General features: G+C 45.5%; 2 protein-coding genes across 9 annotated transcripts in view; both read right to left on the bottom strand.

Moving 5' to 3' along the window:
• The window catches only part of RAD51B (RAD51 paralog B), a 689,205-nt gene that overhangs the window by 652,071 nt on the left and 21,288 nt on the right, over positions 1–15,846 (bottom strand). Inside the window, exon 2 of one of the 2 annotated variants that reach the window (XM_075065388.1) lies at positions 10,296–10,339. The exons of the other annotated variant lie outside the window; for it this stretch is intronic. The gene's annotated coding sequence lies outside the window, so the exon portion shown is untranslated. The remainder of the gene's footprint in view (positions 1–10,295; positions 10,340–15,846) is intronic. 2 annotated transcript variants of the gene reach the window in all.
• Positions 11,032–15,846, bottom strand: part of TMEM229B (transmembrane protein 229B) — a 61,478-nt gene continuing 56,663 nt past the window's right edge. For all 7 annotated transcript variants that reach the window (XM_032774780.2, XM_032774786.2, XM_032774788.2 and 4 more), the window contains one exon: positions 11,032–14,944. In XM_032774780.2, the coding sequence (XP_032630671.1) occupies positions 14,414–14,944 (531 nt within the window). In that variant the 3' untranslated portion in view covers positions 11,032–14,413. The remainder of the gene's footprint in view (positions 14,945–15,846) is intronic.

The raw sequence follows: 15,846 nt of genomic DNA, 5'->3' as shown, positions 1-15,846 counted from the left end.
GGATAGGGCTTTGCAGGCTTTGAGATGCACCTGCTGAAACCAGCTCTTTGTCTGGCTCAGTTTTCAGCACTCTGAATTAAATTCTGAAATCCTTCCTTAGTTTTTGCTTTGTGCTTATTCAGGCATAACTCTCGGTGAAGTCAACAAGAGCTTTGCCTGAGTTAGGACTGAATAACCACTGAGGGCTAGGTTTTCTGTTGCCCTGCCGTATGTGTCGTTATGTACATCAGTGCAAAGTAGATGTGGATCATTATTATCTTTCCTATTTGGTAGGCTTTTATGCGCACTGCCATTGGTGTAGATGACGCTATAAGGTGGAGGGCAATGAAGAATCTGGTCCTGAAGGAGGATTCCAGAATTTGTCCCACATTTTCTTTCAGTTCCAAGGCATTAGAAGCAAGTTCATGTTCTAGCATAGCCTTGATTTGATACCTAGTTGGTTAACAGGTGTGATAGCCTGAGGGTGTTCTAAAGGACTGAGCTCAGGATTGGAATACTGAGACTTTGTGGAACCAGAAGCTCTTATCCCAGTAGGGTTTATTCAGCTTTTAATCCTTCATTATCTGAAGCAGATAAATTGAATATCACGCAGAACTGGAGTTTTTTTGAGACAGTCTTAAAAACTGAGCTCCTTTCTGGCCTGTGTGTGCATTAATGATCCCATGGCTTTTCATGCAATAGTAGAGGTTTGCTGCAGTATTCTTGGACATCATTTCCTCTCCTGCCTGTATTGCGCAGGGTATTATGTGCTGGCCAGGTGATGATGACCTCTTCACCAGATGTGTCTGCATTTCAGTAGTAGCGTCGTACTACTGTACAATACAAAAAGCACCTGCTCCTGCAAACCTCTGCTGGGGCAAGTACTCCTTACTCATGTATATAGTCTCATTGGAATCGGGGCCGGGGGAGTAAGACCTCCTCATCTAAGTAAGGCTGTGCCCAGAGCTGGAGATGAAAGACACTACAGAAATGCAGGCTATTTGAGTAATGCTTATGGTTTGACTATAAAAGTCACTTAGCACTTGAGGTACAATTCCACTGAGGGATCAGAGGGGTTCACCTCCCTCTCAGTGTCAGAGAGTCTACTGCTGACCCCCCTCAGGAATGCCTTGTGCTGTACAGATGTTTGTACTGTAACAATATATCACCCTCCTCACTGAGCCAGAGAGTCAGCCCAGTGCTACCCCTCTGCCATGCTGGCCCCATATATATCTCTTAGGAGACCTACTGTACATGAGGCACTATAATCTTTTGGCAGTGTCTGCTGCATGTGCTGTGTTAAATCTGAATGGAGCTCAGCCATCGAATCCCAAAATCACTCACTGCAGAATCCTATAATGAATCATTGGGGCTTTAAGGCAAAAATAACCCAATTTGAAAAGAGTTCTCACACAAAACAGTATCTTTCTGTTGGACTAAGTAGGGTTCTTTTATCTAGCGCTCTGCGTGGTGACCCAAGAGATTTCTTTAGTGCCTGGCCAACATCTCACTTCCTTGTGTGTTCTGTGAAAGTAATAAGACACAACAGATAGAAAATAGAGCTGAGTTTAGGGAGATCACTTTAACATTACACACAAATCCTTCTGCCTTCTGGGAGCTGCACAGTTTCTGTGCTGTGCTGGGGGAGTTAGAAAGCACTTTACTAGTCACAAAGCTACAGAGAGGTCAGATGGAACATACTAAATTAATCAGTCTGACAAAAAATGTCTGTTAACTTTGGGGTCACCGAAGAAGGGGGTGTCTTATGTATGTACTTCTATTTCAGCAATGCCAAAAATGTGGTATGCACTGTCCAAACACAGAGGAAGACGGTCTCTGCCCTGAAGATGGGGACAGACATACTGAGGAAGAGAAGAACACAATGTACTGAGGAGGAAAAGGGTACAACATACAAGCAGAGTGAGCAGGGGCAGGATAGGAACATGACTTATCTGCTACATGTTTGTCTGTGTTGTTTTGGTTATCTGCATTTAATTTAAACACAGAAAATTCACACACACACACACCCAGTGTTATGTACCTTCACACCTCTACCCCACTTCAGTTCCAGTATTCTTATTTCCCTCCCATGTAACAATTGACCCCTTCACAATAAATAGATCACTCGTAGGATAAATAAGTGAAATAGATCAGTTAATCAGCTGGTTTGTTGAAGGACCTGAATATGGAGTGGGTAGCTCCTGGTGGGTCATCTCAAGAAGGATATTCTATTTGTAAAGGGCAGCTATTAGCAAAACAGGCAAACAGAGTCTGGAATTCTTGAGAAAGCCAAGTGGATGGGTGCAAGATGATAAGAGACAAAGGTGAATAAATAGGGAAAGGCAGAATTGTGTAGGGCCTTGAAGGTGATCACACGAAACTTGAACTTGATGTGGGAGAGAGGGAGAGCTAGTGGAGCACTTCAAAGGTGGTGTGAGAGACATGGTAAGAAAAATGGGTAAGGAAATTAAACTTGATGGCTGTTTTGTATGGCTGGAGTGCGGCAATATGGGTGTCAGGGAAAACAGAAGAGGGGACTGAAGTAAACAAGACATGAAATTATGATGGTCCCTACGTGTGGTTTAACTGTATAGACAGAGAAGAAGGATCAGGTCTTAGGGCGTGTCTTCACTGCACAGTTGACTCCAATGGTGCCTCTAACTCAAATCCCATCCACACACAAATCCTTACCTGAAGTGTGGGGATTCTTTTAACTCTAGCTGGCTGGCCCACCAGGGGATATTGACTAAAACGCAACTTGTCAACTGCTGACACCACCACGCAGCAGTGTGGACTCAGGCTAGCACTTTTCAAGTAGTACTAGTCCTTCAGTGCCTTCCCACAATTCCCCCATGTGCCCAGACAGGACAGATGAGTCCTCCCACAGTTCACTGGGAAAGAACTCAGAGTGCCTCCACTTATTGCAGCATTAAGAAATGTGGGATATGCTTTCAGAGGTCTTAGTACTACACATGAATGAATGTAGTGCCAGTGTAAACACAGCAGCTCAAGTGTCATATCACAATGGGAGCATTTCCCCTCGAGCTAGGCTAACTCAAACAAAGTTTGGGGGTATGTAACTTGAGTTAGCTCTGCAGCAAAGACATAACCCACTGAAATACTGTGAAGGAAGAAGGAGTAAGAATTGGACACAGCCTAGGCTTCATCTGCACTGCAACAAAAATGTGTTCTTGAGTTAACTAGCTCCAGGTAAAATCCTAGTGAAGACAAGGCACAGGTTTTCACATGAGTTACTAGGTCTAGTTAAAGATGAGGATCCCCTATAGTCTTTAACTCAACCTGCTAACTCATGTGACCACTACAAACTTCTTCATCTTCACTAGGATTTTACCTCAAGTTAGTTAAGTCAAGTTGGCTAGCTTGAATTAAGAACTTTTGTTGTTGTTGCAGTACTATTCCCTAGGTAACGTGGGATGAAGGAGAAAGAGGAGTTGGATATTATCCCCATTATGTGGCTGACTGACAAAAAGTATGTCTGAGAATGGGACAAGTAGGTGAAGATCAGGATCTTAGTTTTGGCCACGTTAATTTTACGTTGAGGTTAAGCCATCTAGAAGGAGAAACTAGAGACAAAAAAGTGCAAAGTTGGATGGATGGAGACAGGTTAGGAGCAGAGTGGTAGATTTTTGAGGCATCAGCATAGATATGGAAGTTGAAGTGATGTGAGTGGATGGGATCTCCTCCAGATAGAAGGAGCAGGGGAGGACCTGGGACAGAGCCTGAGGACTCCCATGGTGAGGAAGAGAGGAAAGCCTACCAAAGGAACAGCCAGAGAGGCAGGAGGAGAACCAGAACAGTAGGAGTGTGTCATGAAAGCCAAGGGAAGGTAACTTGTCGAGTAGTGGAGAATGATCTACCATGTCAAAAGAAGTAGTCAGGTCAAGGTGGATAAGGATGTTGCAGAGGCCAGCCACAAATTGGTCAGAGGCCTTGCCAAGAGGAATTTTGGTTTAGTGAAGAGAAGATCAAGAATGAAATTGAAGCTATGAAAGTAAACTGTTTGTTCAGTGAGTTTGAAGGTTAAAGGAAGCTGGGAAATGGTGGAGCGGGGGATAATTGGTTGTACACAGCATAAGTTAAAGTTTAAAACTGCTTTATGGTTGAGGTGGGAAGCCAGAAGCTCACGTGCAGCCTTTGCCAAGAACACAATGCTGGGGCAATTTTACTTTCATGGTAGCAGAGGATTCTCCTTACGCTGTGACATTGGCAGTAGAGGCTAGATGGAAAGTGATAGAGATGCCTCATTACCATGCAGGAAAATGCTGGGCAAATTCTTTTGTTAATGGAACTGAGTTTGGATTTTTAGTTCTGTCACCAAGGGCTTTGAGAGACATTTTAGAGTCATAGAATTTAAGAACAGACAGGATAACTGGGAAAACTTTATTGTAGCCAATGAGGCCAAGGAAAAACTGGTTTTGCAGCTAGGTCATTGGTCCATGTTTGGTAGTCAGGCTGTCTTTCCCTATAGCTCAGGGAAGCTTGTTTTGCATTTTACTAGCATGTATGAAATACCCCTGGTATATTGAGTAGCATGTCCGTTTCTTTAATGGTGATTCCTAAAGTCACAGACAGATTGGGTCAGAAAAGACCACTTGGATCATCCAATTTGATACCCCCCTATATTTTGCAGCAGTCTCCCTACCATATTCCTGCTAAAGTCTTATCTAACCTGTTAAACTGAGTTCCCTGTGCTCATAGTAATTCTTTGGAGGATCTCCCCATATATCACATTTAAGATGCCCGCTGAAGTTGATTAGCAATAGAACTTAGGGATACAACTGTGTATTTTCCACAACAGGGTATTCAGTATAAATACTCTATTGATATTCAAACTCCCAGGAACAATCCAGCAAGAGGAGTGAATCTAGTGGGATTCAGATTGGTCTGTTCTCCCTTAGGCAAGTGCACAGAGTTCTCATTAACAATAGTGCGTATCCGCTAAGCGTATGAAGAGGGGAATGAAGCCCATAGCAAAGACACTGGAAGATGCCCCTAAGGCAGCAGCATAGATTCCTCTTCTTTTAGAAATGATGCAGAAAAGAATTATACATTTACCCCAGAGAGGAGCCTGAACCAAAGCCCCTGATGCAGACTCCATCTGTGTCCCCAAACCACATCTCCTTTCCCAGGGCATAACCACATGGTAAGAACCAAACACCCCAAATGTGGAGATTTCAAACACAGATATGAATAGCAGCCTTCCCCAATGCTAATCTCTTCAGATTCAGCTAGTTATAGACAGTCTTAAACTATGAACTGTCATCTTAATCTAGGTCTGCATGCCAGGCTTTGATTCAGATCCTCTCCAGTTCACACATGCAAGAATGAGCCTGCATGTGTGAGCTCTGCCCACTGTTAAACTCCTTTTTGGAGGGAAGAAATACCATACAGCAGGTGTCTTCCTTCATTGCAGAGACTGCAGGACACCCTAACCCTGTAGGCAGACTCAGCTGAAACTAATTATGGAGGACAAACAGATTCACAGAGGATAGAGGAAACTGCTTACATTCCATTTTTCAGACACTCTAACACAAACATAGGATGACAATTTCAAACTCAGATGCCTAAAATTAAGCCCTTAAATAAGGGGGCCTTGTGCCCTGATTTTCAGAAGTATGAGCACTTCCAAATCCCACTGAAGTCTATGGAAGCTGCAGCTGATCAGCAAGCAGCCCACTTTTATTTAGCTGCCTAAATGAGGATTTAGATACCCAGCTTTAGATGCCTGTAGTCAGCCAGGGCTCAGCCATCATCTCTTGCCCCTGCATCCTCTCCAGAACCCCACTCCTGGGCAAGCTCACTCCTAGGGTCCTTTCTGACTCCAGTTACCTCCAGTCCCTGGTGCTGCTCCTCAAGTCCAGCTGTAGGGCACTGATGGAGAGCTCCTCTCAGGGCCCCAAGGCCTCTACACTGGCAAGGGGTGGAGGGAAGGCCGGCTGCTGCCTTGAGCTGAGCTCTAGCAGCCTCTCCTCTTGCGTAAGCTTCCGCCCTTGCTCTGTGGCCGGCTTCACTTTGTAAGCTCCTTTCTCTGGGCAGCGCATGCTTGGCAGGTGCACAAAATTGGCAGTGCCTGAGTGGAGGGACACCTGTTAAGCTTGCTAGGGATGGAGGCATGTCCCATCAGAGTGCCCATGATTGAAAACCAGGTCCTTAGTAAATGAGGGTATGGAAATGGACAGACTGCCAGTATGGCTGGTAGAGAAACAGGACCAACAGCAACAGCTGCTGCTTACAGATGGTGAGTGATCCAGCAACAGAAGCAGTGACATATAGTGGGCTCAGTAACAGCAACAACACAAATTGACGTAGCAGATGGTCACCACAGTGACCACTAACCTGGCTGGTTGCTCCTGACTCAAAATCTTCACCTGAGAGTACTGAGCTGGCAGACACAATGGGCACAGCTATCTTGTTTTGAATCAGACACAGCTCTGCTATAAATTGGCTGTCCTCTTTGCTTGCCAGTTTTGCCTACCAACAAATTATGTTCAGCTTGCTGCCAGCGTAGCCCTTTTCTGGTGCAGAGTTTGTATCTCTTATGTTTTCAGTTGTAAACTTTTGAGAACTACGCAGGCTGATGCTGTTCCTGGAGCCTAGCATGTCTAACACAGTATCGGAACCAGAAATGTATAATACAAGCTCCAAAGCAGGCCCAGGAATTAGAATAAGGAGGCTTTGCAGAGAAACAAGGGAGATTTATGCAGCAGTTACGATGGACGAAAGTGGAAAGCACCCATTTAAATGCAGGGAAGGTCACTATGAAGATGGATATCCAGAGCTCCTTCATAATACAATAAAAACCTCATAGAGACACCTAGTAGAGGAGACAAAGCTCTTCCTTCCACTCTCGCAGCAAGAACTTGTCTCTTGTCTACATAGCAAATTTACAGCACAGCAACTATCTGCACTCTGGGACTTTCACTGCACAGAAGCAATGTTCACATGGTGAGTTGGTGTGCAGTGGAGGATCTGGCCCTGAGCGAGGACTTCAGAATTTTACCCAATAAGCAGTACTGGATAAATGAAAAACAACTGGCAATATCTTGAATAGCCCTCACTCAGCCTTACCTTAGTCTTCAGGGGTAAAAGCTGAGTGATAAGCGGCAAATTGCTCCCAGCTCAGCTCCAGGTGTCCAAAGCTAGTGGCCTTTCTCCCTCAGCCCAGGATTTTCATGGGATGGAATTTGTCTGCTCTCCAAATCTAGAATCTTTTGGAGATGGGCAGAGAGATAATCCCACTTTTCCAATGCTGAAGAGATCTTCAGGAGGCTTGGAGGCCCCCGCTCCCACACGTGAACAATTCTCTCTATGCCTGAGTTTCACTCCCCATTAAATGGGGATAATACTGACTTATATCACAGGGCTGACATGAGGTTTAAAGTGTGTGAAGCACTCTGAGATCCCTTGAATGGAAGATGCTACAAAAAAACTAAGTATTATTATTACTCTAAACAAAACACCAGGGAAAGCCTATCCCAGATTATGATGGCTATGTTGGGGCTGGGATAGTCATTATGGAAAAGAGAGTCCATCCCAGGTGGTAATGGTAAGAGGGGAACATTCTGTTCCAGGGATTAGCTCCACTTCCCTCACTGGGGAAATGGGTGTAAAGTATACCCCTGTGTCTGGGTAAATCCAATGACCCAGAAATCTGCAGGTTTTATGCAAGTAATGCAATATTGCAGTTTGCATATCTAATATGCATGGGACTCATTTGCATAAGTAGTCTTTTTAATGAACAAGTTGTTTTTATTTTCCACTCCTGCTCCCTCATGCTGTAACAGCTGCTCACCCCCCAACCATGACAGGCATGCTATAAGCATCTGTAAAAATAAATAACTTTACTAGATATTTAGGTGCCTTTAAGTCCTAACAAAACTGAAGCATAAATAAAAACTGAAGTCAAACATTTGGATTTATTGTTTAAAAATAGTATTGGCTGACAGTCTGATGGAGTGTCTCATATCAGAAATGCCAACCGCCACTAATGGAGGGGGAGCGAGGAGCCCAGACACAATGGTGAGGGGATGAGAACTGCACTCCTTCAGCCAAACCAAGAAAAATGCCACATTAATGCCTTTAATAATGTTAGACTCCAAACAAACCCCAAGCAGGAAGAGCCAAGTTCCTTCAATGGGGGACTCTCTCACTACGGTGCTGTTTCAGACTCATTTGTCCAGCTCCTCTGGCAGCTAGGATCATAGATACCATCTCCAGCCCCTCCTCTGTAGTCACTGCTGGCTCTATTCCTGCTGTTCATCTCACTACAGCCCCAGATCACCCTGTGAAAGCCCCTTCCCTGCTTCACACAGAAAATGAACAGCTCCAAGGTCTGACACAAGGTCAAGGTGAGTCACTCTCCCCCCACCCCACCTCTGGTCCTTAAGGTCTCAGCTAAGTTGTTTCATCCATAAACCAGAGCAACCTCGCTGAAACCATAAAGATGAAGGTTTGAGGATGGAGCATTTCACCCCCAATTCCTGTTTAAGCCTCCTTGTTTCCCCAGGTGAATCAGATACTCATTGGGGAACTCATAGAACTATGAGTCTCCCAGGGAAATGGGAGACTTAACAGATGTGAGGATCCCCTCCTCCCCTGAGATATTTTAGAAGGGCTTTGCCCCTGGGGAAGGACAGTAGCATTTGCATTGCCATATTCATTGGGCATTCCACCAGAGAAGGACCGCTTTCCATTTGTAGCAGGAGCTCCACGGGTCAGTAACTAATCTATGTATCCCCAGCTACCCTAGCTTTGCCTACCCTTCCAAGGTAGCATTGCCTACTTTGGGGGCTGTGCTAGCTGACTGTGGGCCCCTGGCAGAACAGGGACCGAGGGCATCTTGTGCCACTCTAATCCCTCTCCAGCTGGATATCCTTAAGGGACTCAGTGCCAGGAGGGCAGAGTCAGGCTGAATTGAGCCCTAGGCATCTGAGAGATACAGGAAGCTAATCCCATTGATGTGCACATACCATGATGCCCCTGCATGGGTTGTTGACAGTGGGGGTTTAAGCAGCGAGTACTGGATCAGAAAGCATGACTCTCTACTGGCTGAGCTAAAAGGGAATTATCAACCTCTGTGCCTGGCCCACGCTCTAGACCATGGGTGGGCAAACTTTTTGGCCCAAGTGCCACATCTGGGTATGGAAATTGTATGGTGGGCCATGAATGCTCATGAGATTGGGGTGTGGGAGAGGGTAAGAGCTCTGGGTGTGTGTGTGGGGGGCTCTGTGGTGGGTCCAGAAATAAGGAGTTTGGTGTGCAGGAGGGGGCTCTGGTCTGGGGCAGGGAGTTGGGGTGCAGGGGAGAGGGCTTCAGCTGGGGGTGAGGGCTCTGAGGTGGGGCTGGAGATCAGGATTTGGGGTGCAGGAAGGTGCTCTGGGCTGGGACCAAGGGGTTTGGAGGGAAGGAGGGGGATCAGGGCTGTGGCTGGGGTTGAGGCATGGGAGAGGGTCAGGGTTGTAGGCTCCAGGTGGCACTTACCTCAAGCAGCTCCCAGAAGCAGTGGCATGTCCCCTCTCCATGGCAGCTCTGCACGCTACTCCATCCACAGGCGCCGCCCCTGCAGCTCCCATTGGTCATGGTTCCTGGCCAATGGGAGCTGCGGGGGCGGCACTTGGGGTGGGGGCAGCGTGCAGAGCCCCTTGGCTACCCCTACGTGTAGGAGCTGAAGGGGGGACATACTGCTTCTTCGTGGAGCCACAGTATGCACAAAGAGAGGCAAGCCCCTGACCCTGCTCCCTGACTGGAGTGCGAGAGCGGGGCAAACCCTGGACCCTGCTCCCTGGTGGGAGCTCAAGGGCTGAATTAAAATATCTGATGGGCCGGATGTGGTCCCCAGGCCATATTTTGCCCACCCTGCTCTAGACAGTGATAGATTGCCACACTACTGCAAGTGTGGGTTACATGAAGATTGTGGAAAGGCCCTTCTCAATGGCTCCATATCATGAAAAGCACATTTTGGGGTAGTATGAGACAGAAATGTAATTAGCTATTTGCTAAAACTTGAACTAGGCTCTGAAGAGTTCTCCACAGCTCCATGATGGGTGGATGCTGAAGCAATTGGATGGAGGTGTTGCATTGTAGGACCAGCAGTTGACTTGGAAGGGACTCCATAAAAGCAGTGACACTTTGTTTTAATATATCAGATATGAAGCAAAAACAGGGATTATAATAGGATCCTTCTATTGTACAGATAGGGGGAAAGGGGGAAAAAAGCATTTTGTTTGTTAGTAGAGGATCCTAGTTAGAAGCCAGGAGGAACTGGAAGCAGAGAGAGCACTGGTGTGTAAACTTACCTCTTGCATGGTATGTTGCATCAGTTCAGAAAAGTCAGGCCAGGCTAAAACAAAAGGACATTTTGTTTAAACTCATGTGAAAGTCTCATCTCACTAGTGACTTGTGTACTAATATTCATAATGCAGAAAGGGCAGAAGTTCAAATTAAATATGAGATCCCTTTTCCCTCAGTGCAGGTTTTGGTACACTGGTTACTGACAATCAATGCTGCTGCACCCAGGAGGTCTCGGGTTACCTGCTTGCTAATTCCAAACCTGTTCTAGCTTTCAGTCTTTCTTCACTTACTTTTATTTTTAAACAACTATTTGTAGTTCAAGCAAAGCCTTGATGGGATTAGCTCTACGCAAGGAGGATTTCAATTACAAAACAGACTTAGACCAGAAGCAGTGGGAAGACTTTTCAGAACCTGGTACATTGGTATCCCTGCATCTAGATCATAATGCTGAAATTAAACAAACAGTTTAGCTAACTTTGCTTTAACATCAACCGTTCTGCACTGGCAAGTTCTTCAAAGCAGGAACAATCACCATGCTGGCGCTAGAGTCAGCTCTCATGCACAAGGCACCAGTGTATATATTTTGTGACTTGCTTGGGGATCCTTTGGGATGGAAGGTGCCCTTGAAATATGAGAGAGGTGCCCAGAGTGAAGCCCAAGGGTTAAATGTGGCCCATCGTATCCAGAAATGCAGCTCTGGGCCACCCTCTCCCAGAAGCTGCAGAGTGAGGACAAAGCTGATAAATCACAAGTTTTTATTGCTGGTGAACTCAAACAGGCAATTTTAATCTATTGAAGATACACGTACAAGCAAATATTAGGCCTTCATATGTGGGTCTGGGGGTGTGTGTGATAAAAGTTTGTATCTAAATGTCTCTGCACTTTAAGTATGGCTCCTGAGGAGCTGCTAATGTGGGCCTTGCTGTCATGTAGTTTGGGCACCCTTGTTGTAAAATCGTATCAGTAGTATTCACGTGTATTGAAGGGGAAATTAAATCTCTGATTGCAGCCACCATTGCTCTTCAGAAAGAGAAATGAGCCCTGCATGGTGTAGCAGCAGATACATAGCCAGCTTTTCAGAAGTGCTCAGCACCTAGCAGGTACCATAGAAAACAGGAACTGGAGAACACTCAGCACTTTCGGAAATCTGGCCAATGGTATCTTTGTTGAAAGGTGCCAGGGTACCCAGTAATAGTAGGAGAGTACCCAGTAGATGCTACACAGTGATTTAATAGTGTACTGGGTCCAATTCAGTTCCTGGTGTGCAAACTGCAAGTAAAGTGCACTTTTGTGGGTAAATTAGAGCCCTGTGAGTGTGCAAGAGCTGAGCGGTATTTGTCAGTCATTGGTGAAAAAGGAGCTTGAATAGGTGCCACAATGGTAACTTGGGGGCAACTGAGTCTGATTTGCATGATATAGCCACATGGCAAAGGCCACTCAGGGACCATTCCTTAAGTGAGCCACTGATTGTTATGCAGCTGTGCAAGAACAGTGGCACTTGGGGAGTTTCTAAAGCCAAAGAACACACGATTGAAGTGCTGGTCACCACAGTGGATAGCTGCCCCCACCAAAGAGTCATAACTGTGGGGTCACTGGTTGTTCTGTCAATTCACTAAGCCACTTAAACCTTCTTAATGTTTCCATAACGGCAAGGTTCCAGTGCAACCTGCTTCAAAGTGAGGGCATGACTGATGCAGACATTGCATGCTGCACGGAAGGCAGTGCTACACCAGAGTTAAACTGGGCAGCTAGAAGGTCCTTGGATTTAGACACTGAGGTTAGTCACCCTCACACATTCTCTTCATGAATGCAACTGCCACAATGGATAGGCATGTCCCAGTTCCTGTCTGCACCTCCTGTCCCTCACCTGACCCCCAAATATCTGACTCTACTGCCTATGAATTGCCCCCATGTGCTAATTACCCATCCATATCATTTGTACACCCAAAGGGATTATTTTGCTTAGATCTAAATATTTGAAACCATCATTTACCTAGCTGATAAACTGAACCTATTAATTCTTTGATTTCATGGTACTGGCATCATAGCATGGAAAACACGTTTCTATTCTCTGTTTTTTGTTTGTTGGTTTAATTAAATGAACTACAAAAAGGGAATACTAATACCTCTCTCTATGTTCTGGGTATTTCAGGAGACATTGCATACCACAGGACAGAGCTCATTAACTCCTTGCTGCCACTGCTTTCACATGTCCATTGCCGGCAAAGGATATCATGTGAAATGGGGCATAGGGAGGAATAAAACAATTGCATTTTGTGCAGTACAGAAAAAATTAACACTGTGTGTGTTGGTAACGCTGCTGCTTCTGAACAAGAATCAACAAACAATTCCATTGATAGCAACAGAGTTTCTTTTCCCTCTGGAATGAAATTCGACAGACCAATAGGCAGTTTATGGGCTGAGTGCTGGCTAGAGAGAACAGTCATGGAGCAACATGGTAATAATCCAGCCATTCCCTACACAACAGAAGAGAGAGACTCCACACATTCACATCTTGAACCAAATTCATTGCTGGTGCAAAGCCACTGACTTTGGTGGAATGACACCTGGAATTAATCAGGCCCCATATCCTATTTACAGCACACCCTCCTCATAAAGCTCTGAGTGAGAGAAGACTGCCATGTGGTACAATGCATCCTTGTTGCTTATGCCAGCAGCCCAAGGAGAGTCCTCAGGACAAACAATTAATGTGTGGCTGCCAGAGCTATGCATCTTTCATACCACCACCTCCCCAGGAGCCTCAAAATTGTTTCCAAGTGGCTAAATTTGAAACTGTCTCTAGCTGAGATAGCTCTAAAATAGAGCAACAGTACCTTGCAGCCCTTCCACCTCCCTGCTGCCCCTCTCACAACACAACTCAATCTTCATCTGGAGGAAATTGAGGAATAGCTCTACTGTGCTCCTTAGAAACTTTCTTTTTTGACATACTTCCTGATATCACGCAGTGAGGCACATCCTGTGCTTTCCAAATCAGCTTTATGGAGAGGGTTTGCTGTACTTAGTTTAAAATAGCATTTGGGAAGGGAAAATAAAGTCAGTACTCAGAGAAGAACACTGGGCCAAGCTGAGACAAGATCAACTGGTGCAGGAGGAAACAGACACAGGCGACATAGTCTGTCCTAGAGGACTCCGACTGATTCCTGGTTGCTGCCTTAGTCAAATGAGGATTTTGACATCAGGCAGTGCAAGGGGCTGCAGTCAGAATTAAGTCATCAGCATCCTTAGTGACAGAGAAATCCCTGGGAAGGAAGGCAGAAAACCCCAGATGGTGTTTAGATCTCCATTAGGTTTGCCTGGCTGGAAATGGAGCTGGAGCTTGGAGCAGCTCTTGTGATGAGTTCCACTGTGAGGGGAAGACTTCAGCTCTTTCTCTCTTTGGCCACTTTGCCGTGATTCAGATTGCACGGAGTATGGTGGAATACACCCGGCAGAAAAGGCCTTTTATTTATAAAAAGGAGTGGGGAAAACTCAAGTGAGCATCAGGACTGAGAATTCAAGAAGTACAAGTTTCATATAAATCCAGCAAGATGTCCAGCACCATAACATACTATGGTGCAATAAAGAACCTCAGGGAAGGGTCAGGGAGACCATGAGAGGGGGCGCTGTCTATCTCCCCAGTAGAGCACCACTGTTGAGTAGTTCTCAACAGCAGATTGATTTTCCTTGATCCTGCAGCATCTCAGGTCCCATGGGAGGTATTGGTTGCAAGCAAGCACCTGAATATTGCCTAATGGAATAAGCCAAATCACTAATTTAGCCGGGGCATCTATGCCCATCCACTAGTTTGTTTTTTGTGTACATTTCAACTGTAGCATTTTCTCTCATTTCTCCGCATCCAGTAAAATGCAGCTAACAGGACTATTTTTTTCCATAATAATTTAAAAGTCAGAAACTACCTAACCAACAAGTAGCTGACACTGCTTCTTATGGCCAAAAAACATAAAATCCATAGAAAATCTATTGGTTCCATTTTTATTCTGCTATATCCCATGCATGCCCCCATCATAAAGGGGATTGTGTATCATACAGGAAGTATCAGTCTTTGAGACCAATCTGGGATGTGGGTGGGCTCTCTCACTTTAGTGTGGTGTTGGGTTATTGTTCAATTGGTTTTGACATGGCCGTTGGCCAAGGTGATTGTGGCGGTGGGGTCCCCTGGCTCAGCATTTTCATCAAATCGCAAGCGCAAGGTGTTCCTGATAACCAGCTGCTCCATGATGAATGCAGCACAGAACCATGGGATGGCATACTCTAGGGTGATGAGGCCCATGAAGTCAAAATCAAACTGTGAATAGTCCCAAGGGCAGGCGTTAAACTGGCGCAGGATGAAGCCAGTTGTGAACTCCCAAAGGTATGTCCAGAGGGTGTAAATTAGACATCGCACTAAAATGTTACACTTGTCTTTCAGATACAGGTACATCTTCTCCACGATGAGTATGGAGGTGCCATAGATGAAGAGCGCCCAGACACTGGTGACACCTGGGAACTTCCAGTTAAAGTTGACCACAAACTCCCAGGCAGCCGTAAACATCACCTCACAGAAATAGCCATGAATAGCATAGAGGTACCACCGTGAGAAGGCAGTCAGGGGTTCTGCAGCAGCCATCCTTCCACACAGTCCCCAGCCGGAACTCTGAAAGGAACAAAGACAGGCAGAAAAATCAATAAGGACATCACTGGGTCTCATCTCATTGGGAGGAATACGAGTACATTAACAACACTACAAGAGAGAAGTCGAGAAATGAGACATATCCCTTTTGATGATAGGATTAACCAGAGATGAAAAAAACTTTAGGCGGTTTCATTCTTCCTAGCATTAATCTTAGTGCTGGTGAAAGCTGACAGATTGGTGATTAAGAGGCTGGCTGTCAGGCAGCAGCAGTGCAGGTTTCCTGCACACTGCGCTACCAGGAGGACTTGGATTGAGCTGGTACTCAGAGGTAATGAGGGAGATGAAGGGTAGCGTGACTACAAATCAGCTTACTGGAAACAAGTAATACTATGAAGAATACAGGAGGAAAAAGTCCTTTAGTTCTGAAAGAAGTAGCACTGACCCCTACTTTGCTGAATCCCAGGCAATATAGGACAGATGAGGCAAGTAAGGTATTGAAATAATCTTAGACCCTTATGGTGCCCTCCATGGTTCATGCCCCCAGAAATCTCAGTTTAGCAAACAGGGATTTGAGGGTGCCCTTTTAACTGGCTAGTGAGAGAAACAAAGAGGAGTGTTCTCAGCTGTTACACCTGCCCCTGTTCAACTGAACCGTTGCTGTACATTAAGGAACTGGCAGACATAAGATATCTGGGATTCAGGGAAGCATTTGATATAATACAGAATTGCCTGATTTACAGTCAAAAGGCACAAGAGATCTATTGAAATACGTTCAAGTTTGGCTTCTGGAAGCATAAAGGGTGAGAATAAAAAGGAAAGCTGAGGGTAGAGATATAGTTAGTCATGCTGAGTGGGGGTTTGGAACAAGGACCTTGTGTCTGTATACGGGAATGTAAGTTACAGGAAGAGACATGAGAGTGGAG

The sequence above is a fragment of the Chelonoidis abingdonii genome, chromosome 4 (assembly GCF_003597395.2).
Source record: "Chelonoidis abingdonii isolate Lonesome George chromosome 4, CheloAbing_2.0, whole genome shotgun sequence".
Lineage (NCBI taxonomy): Eukaryota > Metazoa > Chordata > Testudines > Testudinidae > Chelonoidis > Chelonoidis abingdonii.
This window is presented reverse-complemented; position numbering and strand designations above follow the sequence as displayed.